Source organism: Rhinolophus hipposideros (assembly GCF_964194185.1).
Source record: "Rhinolophus hipposideros genome assembly, chromosome: 2".
Lineage (NCBI taxonomy): Eukaryota > Metazoa > Chordata > Mammalia > Chiroptera > Rhinolophidae > Rhinolophus > Rhinolophus hipposideros.
The window spans coordinates 1,674,035-1,697,471 of NC_138048.1; the positions used below are offsets into that span (position 1 = coordinate 1,674,035).

Genomic DNA, 23,437 nt, shown 5'->3' on the forward strand with positions numbered 1-23,437 from the left:
TTAATTATAAATAGATGTAATTCAAAACTATATACATCTCCCAACTATACATTTCTGTTAAAAGAAAAATAGTAACACTTTGTTAATATATTTAAGTGTACATACACATTCAGCAAGATTTTAAGGACCAAAACTCATCTGAAGAAACTTTTCTCAGTAATCTATAATTCTTCCAGCCATGCTTTAATCTAAACCTGAGCCTACCCCTAGATTGAATAAAACTGGCCCTCTCTAAATGACCAGGAATTCGTTAACTTGGGAATTAAATTCCCCTTCCCTGACCTTGTTCCTCTACCTACTGTGGCAACGTTCCATCTAGGGACAGATTGGTCGATATCTCCTAATTAGGCTGTTACAGGAAGTTGAAGGCAAGGTCTACACATCCTCTCAATCAGGTGGTAAATCTTTGGGATTCTCCAAGTTCTGACTGTCTCATCCAGCCAAAGTGAAAAAGTGTCATCAAAGAACCCTCATAAACCAGAAACAGCTAATTTTTCACTCTTCCACGAGCCTCTCTACTGGTAGATGCTGGCTAAGGATTTATAAAATGTAAATACAACTTGCTTCTTTATTTGCCCTATCATTGTTTGTGGTTACATTTTATCAAATTTAAACTAAACATTGGCCCTATTACACGGAGTTTTTATCTCAGACTATCAAATATAAAAAAACATTACTCAGAATACAACATTTTTTTAAAAAGTTAACAGTTTTCTGAAAAAATACATAGAGAAGTCAGAAAAGGTTATAAAGTGCTTCCATGATGGAAGACAGGCCCAGAAGATACCCTTTCCAGAATATAGAGAATGCTTCTAATTATATCCAGGGTGCTTTAACTTAAAAAGAAAGAAAGATACTTTAATTTTATTCTACAAGGACATTTTGTGTTTCTTACGTCGAACTCCAAATATTTATATATACTCATTTACTTTATACTATACAAGGAAAAACTCTCAAATTTTCTACTTACCAAGGCCATTATTGGTATAGGTGTACCAAATATCTCCTCATCCACTGATCCAAAATTGTAGCTTCAAATAAAATTGATTTAAAAGTAAGTTATAGCTCTAGAAATCTTAATTCTAAAATGCAGCAAATTGTTTACAGCATAGACCAAAAAGTTACATGACATAGGTTCATAAAGTTACCTCAACATGTAAAAAAATGCTTTTTCCCCACCAAAGTAAAGGAATTCAGGGGCACTTTTGCTCGTTTCACGTCCAGTGTTTGTTATTACCTGGTATCCCTCACAGGAGGCAGGAGAGAGAGTGGTATCGAAAGCAGAGAGGTAACGAGCGCGCTCCAACACATCTGAGCATAGAAATATGTCATTAGAATCCCAATTAAATTACACAAAAATTGATGATTCAAAATGGAGGAAAAAAATTTTACCTCATATGGGTCAAAAAGTCCAGTTGTACTGGCATTTGAAAAGTCCGTGGCAAATTCAGAACCTAAATTTACATTGGAAATTATGTATTTATTATTAGATAGTATAAATAAAGACGTATCCCTAGTTTATAATCCAGAACTCTTCTGGCCTGCAAATTCATTCCAAAATGTATATTCCCAGTGCAAAGTCTCCAAAGCAACTTCCCACTTAATCTTTATGAATGTTATAATCTACAAAAGCACTTTCATATACATTGTCACATCATGCTTGCCAGTTTAAAGATGAGGAAAGGGGTTCAGTGATGCAATTTTTCAATGGAGATATTAAAGATTTATATATAACTCACAGCACAGAAATATTAATTTAAATATATGCTTTGATTACAACAGTAAAAATGAGCTATGCATGAAGATAAGAACCAGTTAATTTTTAAAAAATTTATTTTCAATTAACATTGACATAGAATATATTAGTTTCAGGTATACAAAACAACATAGTGATTAGACATTTATCTACCTCACAAGGTGATAATATCAATAAGTCTATTAAACATCTGACATTGTACATAGTTATCACAATACTATTGACTATATTCCCTGTGCTGTACTTTACATCTCCACGACTATTTTTTTCAATTATAGTTGGCATTCAATATTATTTTACATACTTTTCTGGTGTACAGCAGGGTGGTTACACATTTATGTAATTTATGTGATCCCCTGAAAAATCTAGTACCCATCTAACACTGTATATACTTGTTATCATATCATTGACTATACTCCCCATACTGTAATTTACTATTTTATAACTACTAATTTGTGCTTATGAATCACTTCATCTTTCTCACGAGGCCACCCAACTCCCCTCCTATCTAGCAACCATCAGTTTGTTCTCTGTATCTATGAGTCTGTTTCTGTTTTTGTTTATTTTGTTCTTTATATTCCACATATAAATGAGATCATATGGTATTTGTCTTTCGGAGTCTGACTTATTTCACTTAGCATAATACTATCTAGGTCCATTCAGGTTATTACAAATGGTTAAGATTTCATTCTTTTTATGGCAAAGTAACACTGCATTGCATATATGTACCAAAATTTATTTATGCAATTGTCTATTGATGAGCATTTCCTTTGCTTCCATATATTGGCTATTGTAAATAGCGCTGCAATGAATATAGGTCTTAAAATTAAGTTTGTGAACTTTGTTGCAATGATGTTGCTAACTTTTTTTGATATTAGAGGGATTATTCATTATTAACTTGTATCACTTGACAAACAGTTAACCAAGTTTACTATTTGGAAGTTTTGAAAAGGCTGCATGAAAAAGTTAGACGACCTAAACTTTTCACCAACAATTAATTCATGGCTCTTGCATCACGACAATGCACCAGCTCACACGGCACTGTCTGTGAGGGAGTTTTTAGCCAGTAGACAAATAACTGTATTGGAACACCCTCCCAACTCACCTGATCTGGCCCCCAATGACTTCTTTCTTTACCTGAAGATAAAGGAAATATTGAAAGGAAGACATTTTGATGACATTCAATCAAGGGTAATACGACAACAGCTCTGATGGCCATTCCAGAAAAGAAGTTCTGAAATTAATTTGAAGGGTGGGCTGGCACTGGCATCGGTGCATAGCTTCCCAAGGGGAGTATTTCGTAGGTGACCATAGTGATATTCAGCAGTGAGGTAAGGAGCACTTTTTCTAAGACGAGTTTGTGAACTTAATTGTCAGATCTTTTTTGAATTAGTGTTCTGGATTTCTTTTCAAATTAGCATTCTGGATTTCTTTGAATAAATACCCAGAAGTTCAATTGCTGGGGCATAAGGTAGTGCTATTTGTAATTTTTGAGGAAACTCCATACTGTTTTCCATGGTGGCTGCACCAATTTACAATCCCACCAACGGCGCACAGTGTTTGCTTTTCTCCACATCCTTGTCAGCACGTGTTTGTTGGTTTATTGACAGGTGAGCCACTCTCTCCTGATATCTCGTTGTGGTTTTAATTTGCATGTTTCTGGTTATTAGTGATGTTGAGTATCTTTTCATATGTCTGTTGGCCATCTATATGTCCTCTTTGGAGAAATGTCTATTCAGGTCCTCTGCCCATTTGTTAATTGTTTGTTTTTCTGCTGTTGAGTTGTATGTGTTTTTTACAGATTTTGGGTATTAACCCCTTATCAGATACATCACTGGCAAATATCTTCTCCCATTCAGTAGGTTTTCTTTCTGTTTTGTTGATTGTTTCCTTTGCTGTGCAAACTGTTTAGTTTGATGTAATCCCATCTGATTATTTTTGTTTCTTTGTTTCCCTTGTTTAAGGAGATATATCAGTCTGAGAGTTTACTGCCTATGTTTCCTTAAAGGAGTTTCATGGTTTCAGGTCTTACGTTTCAGTCTTTAATTCATTTTGAGTTTATTCTCAAATGAGTAAGAAGGTGGTTCAGTTTCATTTTTTTCATGTATCTGTCCAGTTTGCCCAGCCCCATTTATTGAATAGACTGTCTTTACACCAACGTATATTCTTGCCTCCTTTGTCATAGATTAAATGACCAAATAGATGTGGATTTATTTCTGGGGTCTGTATTCTTTTCCATTGACCTATGTGTCTGTTTTTATGCCAGTACCATGATGTTTTAATTTCTATGGCCTTGTAGTATAGTTTGATATCAGATACCTCCAAATTTGTTCTTCTTTTTCAACATTGCCATGGCTATTCAGGGTCTCTTACGGTTCCACATAAATTTTAGGATTATTTGTTCTAATTCTGTGAAAAACACCATGGGTATTTTCATCAGGATTGCACTGAATCTATAGATTGCTATAGGTAATATGGACATTTTAATTATATTAATTCTTCCTATTCAAGAGCATAGTATTGGCTTCTATTTTTTTGTATCTTCTTCAATTTCTTTCTGCAGTGTCTTATATTTTGCGACAACAGGTCTTTTGCTTCCTTGCTTAAAATTATTACTAGGCATTTTTAAAATCCAATTGTAAAATGGATTTTTTTCCTTAATAGCTTCGTTATTGATGTTTAAAAATGTAACCAATTTCTGAACATTAATTTTGTATCCAGCTACTTTACTAAATTCATTTATCGGCTCTAATTGTATTTTGGTGGGATCTTTGGGGTTCTCTATATCTGTATCATGTCGTCTGTAAATAATGACAGTTTTACTTCTTTATTTCCCATCTGGATGCCTTTCAATTATTTTTTGTGTCTGATTGCTGTGGCTATTCCAGTACTGTATTGCATAAAGTACTATGATAAAGGTGGACATCCTTGTTTTATTCCTAATCATAAGGAGAATGCTTTTAGCATTTCTCCACTTAGCATTATGTTAGCTGTGAGTTTGCCATATATGGCTTTTATTATGTTCAGCAATGTTCCCTCTATTCCCACTTTGCTGAGGGTTTTTATCATAACTGGATGCTAGATTTTGTCAAAGTCTTTTTCTGCATCTATTGATATGATATGAATTTTATCCTCAATTTTGTTTATGTGATGCAACACGTGAATTGATTTGCAGGGACTGAACCAACCTTGCATACCAGGAATAAATCACACTTGATTGTGGTGTGTAATCATTTTAATGTATTGCTGAATTCAGTTTGCTAATGTTTTGTTCAGGATTTTTGCATCTATGTTCATCACGGATATCGCATATAGTTTTGTGCTTTTTTTTAGAATCAGGGTAATGGTGGCTTCATACACTCACCTTGGAAGGCTTCCTTCCTCTTGAATTTTTTGGACTATGAGTAGTTTGAGAGGCATATTTGTTAATTCTTCTTTGAATGTTTGGCAAAACTCGCCTGTGAAGCCATCGGGTACAGGACTTTTGTTTGTCACAAGCCTGTTGATTACTGATTGGATTTCATTAGTTGTAATTGGTCTGTTCAGATTTTCTTCTTGATTCAGCCTTGGAAGATCTATGTTTCTAGGAATTTTTCCATTTCTTCCATATTATCCAATTTGTTGCCATAAATTGCTCATAGTATTTTCTTAAAATTGCTTGTATTTCGATGGTGTGCACTGTCATTATTTCTCTTTCATTTCTGATTTTATTTGGGTCCTCTTCTCTTGATGAGTCCGTTTAAAGGTTTATCAATTTCATCTCTTCAAAGAAACAGCTCTTGGTTTCATCTTTTTTTAAAAAAAATTTATTGGGGTGACAATTATTAGTGAAATTACACAGATTTCAGGTGTACAACTCTGTATCACATCATCTATAAATCCCATTGTGTGTTCACCACCCAGAGTCAGTTCTCCTTCCATCACCATATATTTGATCCCCCTTACCGTCATCACCCTCCCCCCACCCCCCTTATCCTCTGGTAACCACTAAACTATTGTCTGTGTCTATGAGTTTTGGTTTCTCATTTGTTTGTCTTGTTCTTTTGTTGTTTTTGGTTTATATACCACATTTCATGAAATCATAGGGTTCTCTGCTTTTTCTGTCTGACTTATTTCGCTTAGCATTACACTCTCAATATCCATTCATGGTGTCACAAATGTTCCTATATCATCTTTCTTACAGCCGAATAGTATTGCATTGTGTATATATACCACAACTTCTTTATCCATTCATCTATTGAAGGACAGTTTGGTTGTTTCCATGTCTTGGCCACCGTAAACAAAGCTGCAATGAACACTGGAGCACACGTGTCTTTGTACATAAATGTTTTCAGATTTTTTGCGTAGATACCCAGGAGAGGGAATGATGGGTCATATGGTAATTCTATTCGTAATTTTTTGAAAAACCTCCACACTGCCTTCCATAACGGCTACACCAATCCGCATTCCCACCAAGAGTGTATGAGGGTTCCTTTTTCTCCACAGCCTCTCCAACACTTATTATTTGTCTTGTTGATGATAGCCATTCTGACTGGAGTGAGGTGACATCTCATTGTGATTTTTATTTGCATTTCTCTGATGATTAGTGATGTTGAGCACTTTTTCATATGTCTATTTGCCATTTACATGTCCTCTTTGGAGAAATGTCTCTTTAGGTCCTCTGCCCATTTTCCAATTGGGTTGTTTGTTTTCTTGTCATTGACCTTCATGAGTTCCTTGTATATTTTGGATATTATCCCCTTATCGGAGGCACTGTTTCCAAAAATCTTCTCCCATTCAGTTGGTTGCCTCTTTATTTTGTCAATGGTTTCTTTGCTGTGCAGAAGCTTTTAAGTTTCATATAGTCCCATTCGTTTATTTTAGCTTTTACTTCCATTGCCTTTGGAGTCATATTCATAAAATGCTCTTTGAACCCAAGGTCCATAAGTATACTACCTATGTTTTCTTCTATGCAGTTTATTGTGTCACACCTTATGTTTAAGTCTTTGATCCATTTTGAATTATTTTTGGTACATAGTGACAGATAGCAGTCCAGTTTCATTCTTTTGTACACCGCTATCCAATTCTCCCAGCACCATTTATTAAAGAGGCTATCTTTCCTCCATTGTATGTTTTTAGCTTCTCTGTCGAAAATTATCTGTCCATATTTATGTGGTTTTATTTCTGGGTTCTCAATTCTATTCCATCGGTCTATGTGTCTGTTTTTCTGCCAATACCATGCTGTTTTGATTATTGTAGCCCTGTAATACAAGCAAAAGTCAAGGAGTGTGATACCTCCAGTATTGTTCTTTTTCTTAATATTGCTTTGGCTATTCGGGGTCTTTTGTGATTCCAAACAAATCTGATGATTTTTTGTTCTATTTCTTTAAAAAATGCCATTGGGATTTTGATGAGAATTGCATTAAATCTGTATATTGCTTTGGGTAATATGGCCATTTTAACTACGTTGATTCTTCCATGACTCAATCTCCATGTATTTCTGTTTTGTCCTGCTTTCTTTTTGCAGTTGATATCCAATTTCAAAGCCTTGTGATCAGAGAATATGCTTGGTATGATTTCAATCTTCTTAAATTTGCTGAGGCTGATTTTATGTCCCAATATATGGTCTATCCTCGAGAATGTTCCATGTACATTAGAAAGAATACATACTCCGATGTTTTAGGATGAAGTGCTCTATATATGTCAATTATGTCCATTTCATCTAATGTGTTATTTAGGGCTGCTATTTCGTTATTTATTTTCTGTTTGGATGATCTATCCATAGCTGACAATGATGTATTTAAGTCCCCTAGTATAACTGTCTTTTGGTCAATATCTCCCTTTAGCTCTGTTAGTAGTTGCTTGGTATATTTTGGTGCTCCCTGATTGGGGGCATAAATATTGATGACTGTTATGTGTTCTTGCTTTGTAGTCCCTTTTACCATTATGAAATGTCCATCTTTGTCTCTTGTTACCTTTTTCACCCTGAAGTCTGTTTCATCTGATATCATTATGGCTACACCTGATTTTCTCTGGGTACCATTTGCTTGGAGTGTCAATTTCCACCCTTTCACTTTGAGTCTATGCTTTTCCTTGTAGCTGAGATGTGTCTCTTGGAGACAGCGTATGGTTGGGTTTAGTTTATTGATCCAATGTGCTACTCTGTGCCTTTTTATTGGTGAGTTCAGTCCATTTATATTTAGGGTGATTATTGATACATGAGGATTTCCTGTCATTCTGTCTTTAGTTTTCTGGTAAGCCTGTGTCTCCAATGTTTCTTTGCCTTTTTGTTATTGTCTATTACTTCAGTGTGGTGGTATTATATGATGTTTCCCTCTGTTTCTTCCTTTATTACAGTATATATTTCAGTTCTGGATTTTTTGTGAGTGGTTACCTTAAGATTATGTAAAATAAAGTTTGATATTCAGAGTATTCCATTTTCTTCAGCATGCTTACTTTCTCCATTCCCATATTCCGGTTCAGGCCTTTACTCTCCCCCTTTTTATGTTTCGGTTGCCACAAATTGTCCCTGTTGATGGTGGTTGAATAGCCTCCTTTAGTATTTCTTGTAGTGCAGCTCGTGTATTAGAAAATTCCCTCACCTTCTGTATGTCTGGAAAGGTCTTTATTCCTCCTTCATATCTAAAGGATATCTTTGTTGGATACATTATTCTTGGCTCATAATTTCTCTCTTTCGATAGTTTGAATATTTGGTTCCACTCCCTCCTGGCTTGTAGAGTTTCTGGTGAAAAAATATGATGATAATCTAATGGGCTTTCCTTTGTAGGTTACCGTCTTCTTTTCCCTGGCTGCCTTGCGGATTCTTTCTTTGGTGTTAATTTTAGACAGCTTCAATACAATGTGCCTTGGAGAAGGCCTGTTGGGATTTAGGTAATTAGGTGTTCTATTTGCTTCTTGGATTCAAGGATCCAGTTCTGTCCACAAGTTTGGGAAGTTCTCATCAACTATTTGTTTGAATACATTCTCTATTCCTTTCTCTATCTTCTCCTTCTGGTATGCCCATTATTCTTATGTTGCTCTTTCTGATAGTGTCAAAAAATTCTTATAGAGTTCTTTCATTTCTTTTAAGTCTCAAGTCTTATTCTTCTTCCATTTGTGTAATTTCCACGTTTCTATCTTCAATGTCACTGATTCTTTCCTCCATCTGGTCAACTCTACTACCTAAGCTGGTTATTTCACTCTTAATTTCTTCTATTGAATTCTTAATAACCAGAAATTCCATTTGGTTCTTTTTTAAAATTTCAATTTCTTTCATAAAATGCTCATGTTGTTCTTTGATTGCGTTTCTGAGTACATTAAATTGTCTTTCTGTGTTTTCTTGCATCTCGTTGAGTTTTTTCAGAACTGCAATCTTGAATTCTCTGTTATTTAAGTCACATATTTCCATATCTTTAACTTCCTCTTCTGGAGACTTTTCACTTTCTTTCTGAGCTGTCTCATTGCCTTGGTTATTCGTGGCAATTACTGATTTATTGTTTCTCTTCCTAGACATCTACAGGAATGGCTTCTGCAACAGGTTGATAGGAAGAGGTCTTTCTTTTGTTTTCCAGTACTTGTTGGTAGAATGTTGTATTTTCTCTTTGACTGCAGCCTTTTTTTGGTCTCTCACACAGTAGTGCTAGGTTTTCTCTGCACTATTCCAGCTTCTAACACAACGGGGGGATTCCCTGGGAAACGGGCTTCTCCTCTGTTAACAGTTCACCTGGGTTATAAGGCGCCACGTCCCCGTGGGGATGCGGAGAGCTTCTGAAGTTCCAAAGCTCTTCCTGCACCAGATTCAGAGCCCGTATGTTTCAGCAGTTCTGTTTACTCCTGCAGGGATCCGCCTAGATAGGTGAGGCCAGGGGCGGGGTGAGTTGTCCGAGGTGGCAGAGCAATGGCCGCGACCACCACCATAGCCAGTCCCACTTCCACAGCTCCCTCCCCTTTGCCGGAACTAGTTGGGCTGCGAATCTGTGTCTGCGGTCCACAGTTCTCAGAACAGCAAATATTCTGTTCTTTTGATCTGACACTGCTACTGTTCCGCTTCCAGCACAGGCCTGGTCGGGGTGGGGCGAGCTCTCGGGGGCGGCTAGTCTCAGTGCCCAAGGCTTCCGTTCTCTGCTTGGCAGTGAGGGCTTAAACCACCCTTTTCAGCCCTCTTCCCTCAGTCTTTTCTCCGAGGTCTCTGCCGTGAGCGTTGGGTTCAGCAGTGTTATATGCTGCCCCCTCAGCCCTGTGGGCCATAAGCGGAGCCCTAACAGTCTGAGCTCTTCCCTCTGCTGCAGCTGCAGTAGTTCCGGGATGGAGCGAGCTCAGAGCACTGAGTTAGGTCTGCATCCTGCGCCCACGTGGCTCCGTGTCTGCACTTCTCCCTTCCCTCCTCCCTGGCTCACGCAATTCTCCCACCTTTAGGTGAATTTAGTAGTGGGCCTCTTCGCCTTGCCTGTCTGCTGTGCAGGGAGTCCTTGTGGAGTTATTGTTTTTCGATTAGTTGTAAATTCCAGGGGAGCTTTACAGAGTCTCACCTCATGCCGCCATTTTGATCTCCTTGATCTTTTGTATTGTTTTTTAACATCTATTTTATTTCCACTCTGGTCTTTATTATTTCCTTCTTTCTACTCACTTTTGGCTTTGTTTGCTGTTCTTTTTCCAGTTCCCTTAAGGGTAAAGTTAGATTACTTATTTTAGATTATTATTTCCTTCTTTCTACTCACTTGGGGCTTTGTTTGCTGTTCTTTTCCAGTTCACTTAAGTGTCAAGTTAGATTGCTTATTTTAGATTAAATTTTTTTAAACTAAAATTTATTGGGGTGACAATAATTATATCGGTTTCAAGTGTACAATTCTGTAATACATCATCTATATATCCCATTGTGTGTTTACCACCCAGAATCAGTTCTCCTTCCATCACCATATAGTTCATCCCATTTATCCTCATCTACCATCCCCTCCCCTGGGGTAACTACGTTTCTTTTTGATTTTTTTGTCTGACTGATGTATTCATTGATGTCAATTGGGTGTTAAAGTCCCCTATTATTGTATTACTGTTGAACTCTCCCTTACGACAGTCAATATTTGCTTTATATATTTCAGTGCTCCTATGTTGGATGGATAGGTATTTGCTAGGGTTATCTCATCTTGTTGGATTGATCTCTTTATCATTATGTAACGTCCTTCTGTGTCTCTTATTATAGTCTTTGTTTTAGTCTGTTTTGTCTGATATAAGTATTGCTACTCCAGATTTTTTTCATTCCATTTGCATAAAACACCTTTTTTCATCCCTTTACTTTCAGGCCATGTGTGTCTTGCAATCTGAGGTGGGCCTTTTGTAGGCAGCATATGTATGGTTCTTGTTTTTTAATCATCCAGCTACCCTATGTCTTCTGATTGGAGTATTTAATGCATTTACATTGAAAGTGATTATTTATCGGAACTTAGCTATTGCCATTTTATTATTTGTATTTTTTGTCTTTTTTTGTTTGTTTTCCCCCTTCTTCTTAAAGAACTCCCTTTAATATTTCTTGTAATAATGGCCTGTTGGTACTGAATTCCTTTAGCTTTTTCTTGTTCGTGAAGCTTTTGGGCCCACAGATCCCCAAGAGCCACCCAAGAAAGGCTGAAGAATAAGCTGGGGCTGAGTGCCCGCCAGTGAAAGTTTCCCAGGTCACTGTGGCCATCCACTGCTGTAAAAGTGTCCTGTACCTTTTGAGGCAAGGCTGGCCACCCAGGAGCTGACAGTTTCCCTAGCTATGCTGTACCAGGTGCGTGGGATCCCAAGGAGTCACCAGGGTGGAACACACACGAAGTTCACCAGGCCAATTGGTCTCAGATTTCGCCCTGTGAAGGAGGGTTCAACACAGCAATGATGGTGCCCACCTGTAGGCTACATGTGAGACAAGCTCCACACAGGAATAATGGCAGCTGTCCCTCTAGCCCTCACCATGAAACCACACAATTGTCTTTCCCTGTATGTCTCTGCCACCTATCAAGTTGCCGTCTCTCCGCCAGAGCCCAGGGTAAGTGCTTGCAAAATAGTGAGTCCGTGCACAGGCCCTTTAAGAGGATGTCTGGGTTTCCAGCCACTTTCCATCTCACCAAGGATAGAATCCCCACTGCCTGGTGTTATGCAGACTCCTCTCACGGACTCCTGAGCTGGGAAGCCGGGTGTGGGCTTGGGACACTTCACTCTTCAGGAGAGACCTCTGCTGCCGAGGTGTCTATCTTGGTGCTCAACCACTACCTATAAGCTCGGGGTCAGCCCATTTCAAGTCTCCACCCTTCCTACCAGTCTCACCGTGGCCTTTTTTTTTTTTTTTAAGAAGGGCGCAGCTCACAGTGGCCCATGTGGGGCTCGAACCAGCAACTTTGGTGTTATTAGCATCACGCTCTAACCAACTGAGCTAACCAGCCACCCCTTTGGCCTCTTCTTTGTATCCTTAGTTATAGGGGTTCTGTTCAGATCGTCTTCAGACAGTTCTTGAGGTTCACTGTTCTATAATTTAGTTGTAATTTTAATGTGGTCATGGGAGGCAGCAGACAGTGTTTACCTATTCCACCACCTTGACTCTCTTCCTTCCCAGAGATGCAATGTTATACCCAGCAGACAAGTGAAAGATTTGGTATTGAACTCAAATTTCAGTAGTCTTGAAATTAAGCCAGTTTCTCTGTCTTATATTTGAGGTTTCATCACAATTTAAAAATTACCCTCCCGTCCAGAAAAACTGAAATTAATCTAGGTTTACTACCGTGTTTCCCCTGAAATAAGACCTAACCGGACCATCAGTTTTAATGCGTCTTTTAGAGCAAAAATTAATATAAGACCCGGTCTTATTTTACTATAAGACTCAGTCTAACATAATACTGGTTCTTATATTAATTTTTCCTCCAAAAGACGCATTAGAGCTGATGGTCCGGGGCTAGGTCTTATTTTCGGGGAAATATAGTATAATGTGTAATTCCTTGGGTAACAAATGGCAGTATGTCTGGAATATGGGAAGGAATTAAAAATTAACTTCTACTATTTTTAGGTAAATCATTTCTATCAGTCAAATTTCAGTTACTTGAGAATGGGAAAAGATATTTGCCAACGATATATCTGATAAGGGGTTAATATCACAAATCTATAAAAAACTCGCTCAACTTAACTCCAAAAAAACAAACAACCCAATTAAAAAATGGGCAGAGGACTTGAGGAGACATTTTTCTAAAAAGGACATACAGAAGGCAAGAAGACATATGAAGAGATGCTCAACCTCACTAACCATCAGAGAAATGCAAATAAAACCACAATGAGATACCACCTCACTCCAGTCAAAATGGCTATCATCAATAAATCAACAAACAACAAATGCTGGCGCGGATGTGGAGAAAAGGGAACGCTAGTGCACTGTTGGTGGGATTGCAGATTAGTGCAGCCACTATGGAAAACAGTATGGAGGTATCTCAGGAATCTGAAAATGGAACTACCCTATGATCCAGTAATTCCACTCCTAGGCATCTACCCGTCCAATTCAAAAATCTGTATGCACTCCTATGTTTATTGCAGCACTTTACACAATAGCCAAGACATGGAAACAACCGAAATGCCCATCGGTCGATGACTGGATTAAGAAGCTGTGGTACATTTATACAATGGAGTATTACGCAGCCATAAAGAAGAAAGAAATCTTACCATTTGCAACAACATTGATGGACCTAGAGAACATTATGTTAAGCGAAATAAGCCAGAAAGAGAAAGACAAGTACCATATGATGTCACTTATATGCGGAATCTAAAGAAAAGAATAAGTGAATGAACTAATCAGAAACACTTCTGGGGACAAAGAGGAAAAACTGAGGGTTGTTAGATGGGCAGGGGGTGGGGTGGGGATAAGGGGAAAGGTGAGGGGATTAGAAAACAGTCGGTAACCACAAAATGGCCTCAGGGTTTTTGAAAAATAATTTGGGGAACGTAATCAATAATGTTGTAAAGATTTTGTAGGGTATCTGATGGACATGTGTCCCATTTGGGAGACCACTTCAGGGAAGATGTAGATGCTTGATCAATGTACTGTACACCTGAAGCTGAACAATAATGAATGCCAACTATAATTTTATATATATAATGTGATGGCTCGGTGCGATGTCGGAGGGATAGTGGATGGGGGATGGGGGAGGGGGATTCACAGTGTGAGGGATACAAATGATGAACATCTAAGTATTACTTTGTCTTGTGCACCTGAAACTAATAATAATAAAAAATAAATAAATAAAATAAAAATTTCAGTTACTTGAGACAGACGTATCAGATCTTGTTTACCTTTTGTGAGCTTATGTAGCAACCACGTATCAACAGTCCCAAAGCAGCAATTTTCTTCTTCAATTGCTTTTTGCACCTTGAAAACACAACAGCACAGAATAAGTTCAAAAAGGCTAAATTATTAAGTGCACTATTAAGTGCTGATCAGTAAATACAATATAATCCCATGTAGGATAAAATTAATATGTATGTACATAAAGTAACAATGTGTAGAATATATCCCAAATGGGTCTAAGCAATTACTATAGGATATGAAATGCTTCTGTTTAAACCAAACATGTGTTACTTTTGTGATGAAAAACAAAGTATATACATTTTTTTAGTTCAGTTACAAATATGTCTAAATATAAATAGCCTAAAACAGGAGATGACACACAATGGCCCATAAGTCAAATCTAGCCCATTGTCTCTGTACAGCAAGTTAAGAATGGTTTTTAAATTTTTTATTGATTAAAAACAAGAAGAACAAGAATACTTTGTGACATGTGAAAAGTATATGAAATTCAAATTTCAGTGTCCGTAAATAAAGTTTTACTGGAACACAGCCATGCTTCTTTGTTTATGTATTATTTATACCTGCTTTCACACTACAATGGCAGAGTAGTTGTGATAGAAACCTTATGGCTTTCAAAGCCTAAAATCTACAGAAGAAAATTTACCAATCCTTAGTGTAAAGCATCAAAAGTATCAAAACCTCTTTAAATTAGCTAATAGAGAAACTGAAATGCTTGTTAGGATATTATTAACATACTGGAAAATAATTCTTTAAGTCATACTTTATCACCTCTCCAACTCTTATTTGTCCTTCAACAGTACCATTTCCTGGTTTTGTCCAACCCAGCACTCTGTGTATATCTTCCACAAAGCCATTATCTTACAGCATCATTACTTCCCTACTAGACCCTAAGCTCTTTAAGGGCATTCATTTTTATAACCCAACACCGAGGAGGATTCCTGGCTTATAGTAAATGTTAATAAAAATGCTTGATAAATAGATAACTGAGATAAAAAAAACAGCAAATGAAGACATTTAAGGAATCATTATATTTTAACAGTAGAAAGCATCAATAAAATGAAAACGCATGACATGGGTTAAAAAAAAAAGAAGTCATTTGCAGATTATTTATAACAAGTATTTTGAAGACTCCCTTTAAGTGTTATACCACTTAAATAATGGAGCGCTTAAAGTCATGTTATTATATTCAAACTCTTCTTAAATTTAGAAATTATGATTCTAAAATTTGTTCCACATTAGACAAAGTTTAATCTGTATTTCAGTGAGTAGCACAATGCCTGCCTGGTAGTAAGTTCATTTGTTCACAAAAGATATTTCAGAGTCAGGCCCTCTGATAAGTAGTAGGCCCCTGTAAGACTAGGAAGACATACAGTAGATATCAGAGCTTCCTAAAGTAGGAGCACCAAGGTCAATCCTTCTTGCATTGGGTTAAGACTCCAAATGGCTCTACCCTAGCAGTAAGGGTAAACTAGAAAGCAGGCTCTCACAGGAAATGCAACTCAGCTTTGAATCATCTCAATCATTAAATTGGATTGAGCTAATCCTGAAACCTAAAAGAACAGAAGAAACATAAATCCTATCCAGAGCAACACAGTATTATGTTAAGGCACTCATAATTTCTATAGACCATTTTACAAATACAATGTCTAGTTCATATATACATACATACATACATATAAATAAGTAACCAGGCGAACCAAACTTATCAAGTTGCATACATTAAATATGTATAGCTTTTTGTATGTCAATCATACCTCAATAAATTGGTTTAAAATTTTTAAAAACCAATTAAGTCATCAGGCATACGAGGAAACAAGAGAACAAGGAAAAAAACGGGAGAAAGTCTGTGGAGATTACAGATATTGGGATTAATATTCATGGGCTTTAAAATACCATGATTATTACATGAAAAAAATTCTAGAACTAAAAAATTAAAAACTTAATGGCTGGGTTTTAACAAGGCATTAGAAACAACTGAAGAGAGAATAATAGATTTGGAAGACAGGTTAGAAGAAAATATCCAGAATAAAGTACATACAGACAAAAGAATGGAAAATATGTAAAATGGAGTGAGAGATTAAAGAAAATTTAGCAAGAAAGTCTAATACACATGTAATTAGATTTTCAGAAGGAAAGAAGATAAGGAAAATGGAGCAGGAATTACATTTGAAGATAATGGCTGAGAAATTTTCAAAATCAACAAAAGATATCAACAAATTAATTCAAGATGCCCTACAAACCCCAAGTAGTGGCCACACCTAGACAACAAGTGTAGAAAATGTGTTTGATAAGTTCAGCACCCATTCATAATAAAAAGCCTTAGCAAACAAGGAAAAGTGGAGAATTTCCGTAACTTGATGAAGGAGATCTAAGGAAAACTGACTATAAAGCCATACTAACTTGTGAAATGCAGAAAGCTTTTTTCCAAGATAAGGAATGAGAAAAGGATGTTTGTGTTCATCCCTTCTAGTCAATATATCCTAGAGGTCCTTGTCAATGCAAAGAAGAGAAATAAAAGTAAAGTCATATTTCCACATCATGTGATTACGAATTACAAATTAAATCAATGAGATACTACTTCACACCTATTAGAATGGCTAAAATCCAAAACACTGACATCACATGTTAGCAACAGGAACTCTCTCATTCATTGTTAGTAGGAATGCAAAATGGTACAGCCACTTTGGAAGCTAGTTTTGCAGTTTCTTACAAAACTAACCATACTATTACCATATGATCTAGCAATTACACACCTAGGTATTTACCTAAAGGAGTTGAAAATTTATGTCCATACAAACAAAATCTGTACACAAATGTTTATAGCAGCTTTATTCATAATTGCCAAAAATAGGAAGCAACAAGTTACCCTACCCTTCAATAGGCAACTGTATAAACAACCTGTGACACATCCAGACAATGAAACACTAATCAGTGATAAAAAGAAATGAGCTATCAAGCCACAATTAGACACAGAGAAGTCTTTAATGCATATAGCTAAGTGAAAGAAGCCAGTCTAAAAAGGTATATACTGTATGATTCCAAAATATGATATTCTGGAAAAGGTAAAACTAGAGAGACAGAAAAACATCAACTGTTGCCAGGGGTTAAAGAGTAAGGGGAGAGAGATGAGTAAGTGAAGCACAGAGGATTTTTAGGGCAGTGAAACTATTGTATGCGATACTGCGATGGTAAATACACTACATTAGTAATACTTAACAATAATGTGCTAATCTTGGTTCAACAATTGCAACAACTGTGCCACATCTGTGCAAGATGTTAATAATAGGAGAAACTGCTGGAGGTTGGTAGATGGGAACTGTATGTACTTTTAGCTCTAAAGATTAAAATCTAATTTTTTACTGGACAAAAGATTTATACATGTTGTCTAGATCTTGACACAGTATACAGTAGTTTCTGTATTTCTAGGGAAATTTCCATTTTATCTAAGTTATGTAATTTGTTGGCATATACTTGTTCATATTATTTCCTCATTATGCCTTTTATTTGTGATGTTGGAATTAATGTTCTCTCTTTCATTCATTTTTAGTTATTTGGGTCTTTCTATTTTATCTTTGTCAGTATAGCTAATCTTTCTAAACCAATTTTTGGTTGTGTTAATTTTTTCAATTGTTTTCCTATTCTTTATTTCATTAATTTTCACTCTACTCGTTATATTTCTTTCCTGTACTTGCTTTGGTTTTAGTTTGCCCATCTTTTCCTAGTGTCTTAAGGTAGAATTTTATATTTTTAAAAAAATATAGTCTCTATATGCAATACACACTTTGGTACGTTTTGTTTTCACTTTAACTCAACTCAAAGTATTTTTTAATTTCTCTTGGGATTTCTTCTTTTACCCATTGGTGATTTAAAAATGCATTTTTAAATTTCCACATAGTTTTGAACTTCCCAAACTTCTTTCTGTTACTTATTTCTAATTTCATTCTTTTGCGGTCAGAGAAATACTTTGTATGATTTTAGTCCTTTTAAATTTATTGAGGCTTGTATTACGGTGTAGCATATAATTTATCTTAGAGAATGTTCCAATGTACTTTAGAAGAATACGTAGGCCCAAACTAGAAGTAACTCAAATGTAGATGAACAGAATGGATAAATAAACTATGGTAAAATCATATATTGCACACTAAATAGCAATGAAAATCTGAGGACATTTTTATACACAAGATACGTATATTTCACACATATAATGTTAAGCAAGAAGAGTCAAATATAAAAGAATAAACACTGTATGATTCCGTTTATACAAAGTTCAAAAACATCCAGGCAAAACTAAAGTATAGTGCTGAAGAAGAAATATATAAATTGTAAAAGTAGAAAAAAAATGTGATATACAGTATCAGTGTTCTAGTTCTTCATTCAAGTAGACTTACACAGATGATTGCTCCACAATATATTGCTGAGTGGTACATTTTTACTGTTCATTTTTCTGTATGTGCCCTGATTCACAATAAAAAGGTTTAAAATAATAAACTAGGGAAGAATTCCTTGTCTTCCAGCCCAGTATGTGGTGGTACTTAATTTTCCTTCAAATAATCGAATTACTATCCTTATTACTGGGATCTTCCCCATAGTTTTTCTGTGTGCATGCATGCACACGCGCGCGCAAACACACGTACACACACAGTCTTTTCTTACCTCAACCAGGTTCTGTAAAATCCAGGTCAATCTCAAAGAAACATGCTGGGTTGTGAAAGTGAACAAACTGGCTGCTAAAAATCGTTTACTTCTAGTGAAAAAGTGAAGCATTCGGCAGGAACTGTGTATTAGCTATTTAAAAAAATATTTAAGGAAAATGCATTTAATGGTGTTTGATGTTCCTATATTAATTCTATACACATGCAAGCAAACCCAATGACAAACAAGTTATTTAACTACTTATAAAGTGTTCTCAAGACTTAAGAAAATAAAGCAGGCTCAAGTATTTATAAAAGTCTTTTTTAAATATTTTCTATCTCTTTACCTATTTTTAACTATGGAAATGAAGGGAGAGAGTCAAGGGAAAAGGCTATATTTCTATTAGAAACATATTTTTAATAAGTTAGTATTAATCTAGGAAAAAATTTCCCCTACATTTTAAGTACTTAAAATTTTGGATGTATGATTTTAATACTATTTATACTATCTAATGATCAAAGATGAGCCATACACAATTTAAAATTTACTTCTTAATAAGCAATATCTTTAATTTAAAAAAGGCTTACACAGAAAACCAGCTTTGAATTTTAAAGTTTGTAAGATATACTTGAAAAAACAAACAACAAAAAAAAACCTTATCCTGCTATCTATTACAAGGATTCAGAGGGACAATACGACTTCTGAAACTGATGTTTTACAAAATATTCACTTATGGAGAATTTACCCATTTCTTGCATTTTTCTATTCTTCCCCATCCTGCTCCCAAGAAGAAATGTAAAGATTTTGGTTGATTTATTAAAAACAGTAATATGAATTTACTTTACTTTCATTTTTAGCATAACATGTTAATCAAGAAAATGTGCAGACTTAGTTCTCTTTATAGTTCAGTCATTTCTTTTGAACAATGAGCCTCATTTTAATTTTTTAACCTTTTTGTGGTGAGAACATTTAAAGTTCCACTCTATTAGCAAATTTCAATTATACAATACAGTGTTATCAACTATAGCCATTGTGTTATACATGAGATCCTCTGACCTTATTCATTCTATAACTGGAAGTTTGTACCCTTTTAACTTCATTTCACTTGTTCAGAGCTCAAACCTTCTGAATTTCTTTATATTTTACATTATTTATTAAAACATAAGACTTTTTAAAAGTATTTAAAGTGGCCACCCATAATCCTTCTGATTATATGTTAACAAATGCCTCAAACTGAAATGCGTTCTTCCTCCCTAAACACACCATACTTTTCTCTGTGAAAATTAGAATGAGGCTCCTTCAAGGATCTTCTGTTAAAATGTATACACCTTGGGTGGTGGGGCATTGGTTACATAAAAAGAATTAAGCCTTCTAACACTGGCATTTTTAGTCAACATACACACAGTTCGCCCTGTTGTTCACCAATTTAACATATTTATTGAGTTCCTTCTATGTACCAAGGACTGTCCTAGCCCTTGAGAAAACAGTGAATACTACAGGCAGAATCCTGCCTTCCCTAAATTTACATCCTAGTGGAAAGAGACAGACAAATAAGTAATCAAATCAACAGATAAGATCATCTAAGAAGACAGTAATTGTAAAAGGAATCGTTATTTAATAAAAAGAAAAACATCCTGCCAGTTAAATTATGATATAATGCTAAGATATAATTAATGGTTCAAATGCATCCTGATTTCAAAAATGTTAAAATGAGAAAAATGTTTGTCTTATAACTCATACATTGCTGGCTAGAATGTATATGGTACAGCCATTCTGGAAAACAGTTTGGCAATTTCTTACAAGCCATGCAATTACCATAAGACCTAGCAATTATACTCTTGGGGTATTTACCCCAGATAAATGAAATTTTATGTTCACACAAAATTCTGTTCAAAACAACTTTATCTGTGACAGCCAAAAACTGGAGTCAGCACAGATGTCCTCCAACAGGTAGGATATCTATACCACTGAACAACTCAGCAATAAAAAGAAACACGCTATTGACACATGAAACAACTTCGATCCTCCAGAAAACTACACTAAGTGAAGGAAGCAAATCCCCAAAGATCTTATACTGTATGCTTCTATGTATATCACATCTTTTAAATGAAGGACAGATTAGTGGTTGCAAGGAGCTGGGGATGGAGGCAGGTGGGGAGATGCACAGGAGGACATGGGCTTGGTTATAAAGAGCAGCACGAGGGGTCCTTGAGTGATGGACTGCTGAGTGTCTCGCCTATGGTGCTGGCTACAGGAACACACGAAAAGCTGTATAGAAATGAATACACACATGCACACAAGTAAAAATCTGGGTAAGATCTATGAATGTGTTCATGAGAGTATGTTGGCTGTAACATTACACTGTAGTGTTATAAAACATTACAACTGAGAGAAACTACAAAGTGTATAAGGAAGCTCAGTATTCTTTCTTGGAACTGCAGGTGACTCTACAATTACATTGATTAAAATTTCAATTTAAAAGATATGTTTCAGAATCTTTGACATTTGATAGAAATAAAGGGCAGTGAGACAAGAGACTGGATGGGGGTTGGAGGTCTACTTTAAATAGGATGGCAGGTAAGGGCTCCCAGAGGAGGTGACGTGAAAAATGACAAAGATCCATCCATGATAGCAGAGGGAGCCTCTTACAGGTATGAGGGCCTAAGGTGGCAAAGGTCTTGGGTGTTACAAGAATAAGAGTAGGCTGGCTGAGCTGGAGCTTAAGCCTTAGCAGCTTCAGAGAGAAGGCGTCTGGGAAGTGGTCAGAGCTGCAGACAGAGCCAAACCGTGGTCACGAGTAGAGGTTTTTATGCTAAAAGCAAAAAGAAGACTTAGCAACCAGTAGACAAGAAGCAGAACCACAGGGAAAGGAAGCATGGGTGCCTGGGGATAGGAGGAGAACAATGGTGGCCGATTATTTCACCATTCTGCTTGTGGCCAGTCTTGGCTAAACTAATGACCTTAGTGACAGCTCAGGAACACACACCCTAAACATTTCCGAGAGCCTCAATAAATAAACTACCATGTTTCCCCAAAATAAGACATAGCTGAACAGTTAGTCTAATGAGTCTTTTGGAGCAAAAATTAATATAAGACCTGGTCTTATTTTATTATAACACCGGGTTTATAATATAATATAATATAATATAATATAATATAATATAATATAATATAATATAATGCCGGGTCTTATATTAAGTTTTGCTCCAAAAGACGCCTTAGAGCTGATTGTCCACCTGGGTCTTACTTTCGGGGAGACGCGGTGTAAGCACCTGGGCAGGGAGGACTGCAGGGTAGGCTTCCTTCACTGGCAGGATGGGCCCCGGGACTGTGTGCTCAACTCCAAGTCTGTGCGCATTTTATGCTAAGAGAAGCCAAAACACACGTCACACCCAAGTGCTTGAAACAAAGTGCTTGAAACGCTCAACATTATGCTTGAAGTCACAGTTTTGTGTCATGACTTGAGATTTGGGGCTTGTACTACAGAGGTATTTTCATGGTCACAATTTATTTTCAAAGGAATAAAATATCTCATTGGCTGACTTAAGGAACTAGTCGTGACTTAAGGAACATTTGATATATTGACCTATTACAAACTAAAAGTAGACATTAAGGTAAAAAAATTACACATTATGAACAGCATAATTTAAAATTGTCCCATTCAGGATTCATGACTTTTCCTTACAACCACTTTCCACTCCCTTAACTGCTGTGTCTTTCCGGGAAACAGCACCTCTCAGCATTCAGCCTCACACATTATTAAAGCAAGGTGCATTTTTACATACTAAACTAGCAAAAAGAAAATCAGTGTGTGTGAGATTATGGCAAAAGTGTTTCACTCATGCACTGCTGTCATATTCTGTAATACGTTCATGTTTGTTTTTACATACAATTACTATCTCCAAATACTTATCAAGTAAAACTGATGCCCCCGACACTGCCCCATTCACCGACTGTACTTGTGCCCGAGCTGAGAAGGCATTCAAATGTGTGACATTAGAAGTATTCAAATAAGCAATATGCAGTATTGACAGTAACATCGAATGCTGCAGGTTCGCCAGTTGAGGAGCTGGGAAATTGTCTTTGACTCAATAATCTCCCACTTAGCAGCGAGATGAAGCAGCCATTGTCACTGTCATCATCATCACCGTTGGCAAGCATCACATTAAGGTAAGAGCATGTGGAGGTGAGCTAGTTATTTATGTCAATATATATTCTCCACTTTTATAACAAAATTGATGGAATGCGGATACTGTACCTTTTCTGGGCATAGTCTGTATTTTTTCCATTTCCCCATGAATGGAAATATGAATTCTCACTAACACGTGAATCTCTGGTCTAACCCAAACCTCAGGACTTCCTGAAGTGTAGTGGTGAAGTACTTCGGTCTATCACATATGCTTTTGGGTACCTACTACTAGATCTCACTCATGTGGGAGTGTTCATGTATGTATTCTCTTCTTAATGTCCAAAAGCATCATAAGTAGGTGATTATACAATTAAGTATATAGTTAAGGGACATTTATAGGAAAAACAGTACTATTCAAATTGCAGAGAAGAAAAAGATTACCTTCATTAGAAGAGAAGTATTCCATGATTTTACAAGTTCAATAGCTCTTAGGTCTTGCCAAGTAATGAAGTTGTGAAAATGCTTGCCTGTTTTCCTAAGAAAGATGAAAACATTTTGAAATGCAATAATCAAAGTCTATAATATATAAAATATCTGTTACAAAACAATATTAGAGAGCAAACTA

General features: G+C 36.3%; 1 protein-coding gene across 4 annotated transcripts in view; it reads right to left on the reverse strand.

Moving 5' to 3' along the window:
* Window positions 1-23,437, reverse strand: part of GK5 (glycerol kinase 5) — a 94,986-nt gene that overhangs the window by 41,710 nt on the left and 29,839 nt on the right. For 2 of the 4 annotated variants that reach the window (XM_081070483.1, XM_081070482.1), the window contains exons 4-9: window positions 23,254-23,347; window positions 18,705-18,836; window positions 14,036-14,111; window positions 1,393-1,454; window positions 1,238-1,311; window positions 971-1,031 (exon numbers count right to left, since the gene is read on the reverse strand). In XM_081070483.1, coding sequence (XP_080926609.1) covers window positions 971-1,031; window positions 1,238-1,311; window positions 1,393-1,454; window positions 14,036-14,111; window positions 18,705-18,836; window positions 23,254-23,347 — 499 coding nt within the window. The remainder of the gene's footprint in view (window positions 1-970; window positions 1,032-1,237; window positions 1,312-1,392; window positions 1,455-14,035; window positions 14,112-18,704; window positions 18,837-23,253; window positions 23,348-23,437) is intronic. The other 2 variants (XM_081070485.1, XM_081070484.1) reach the window with 1 other exon arrangement.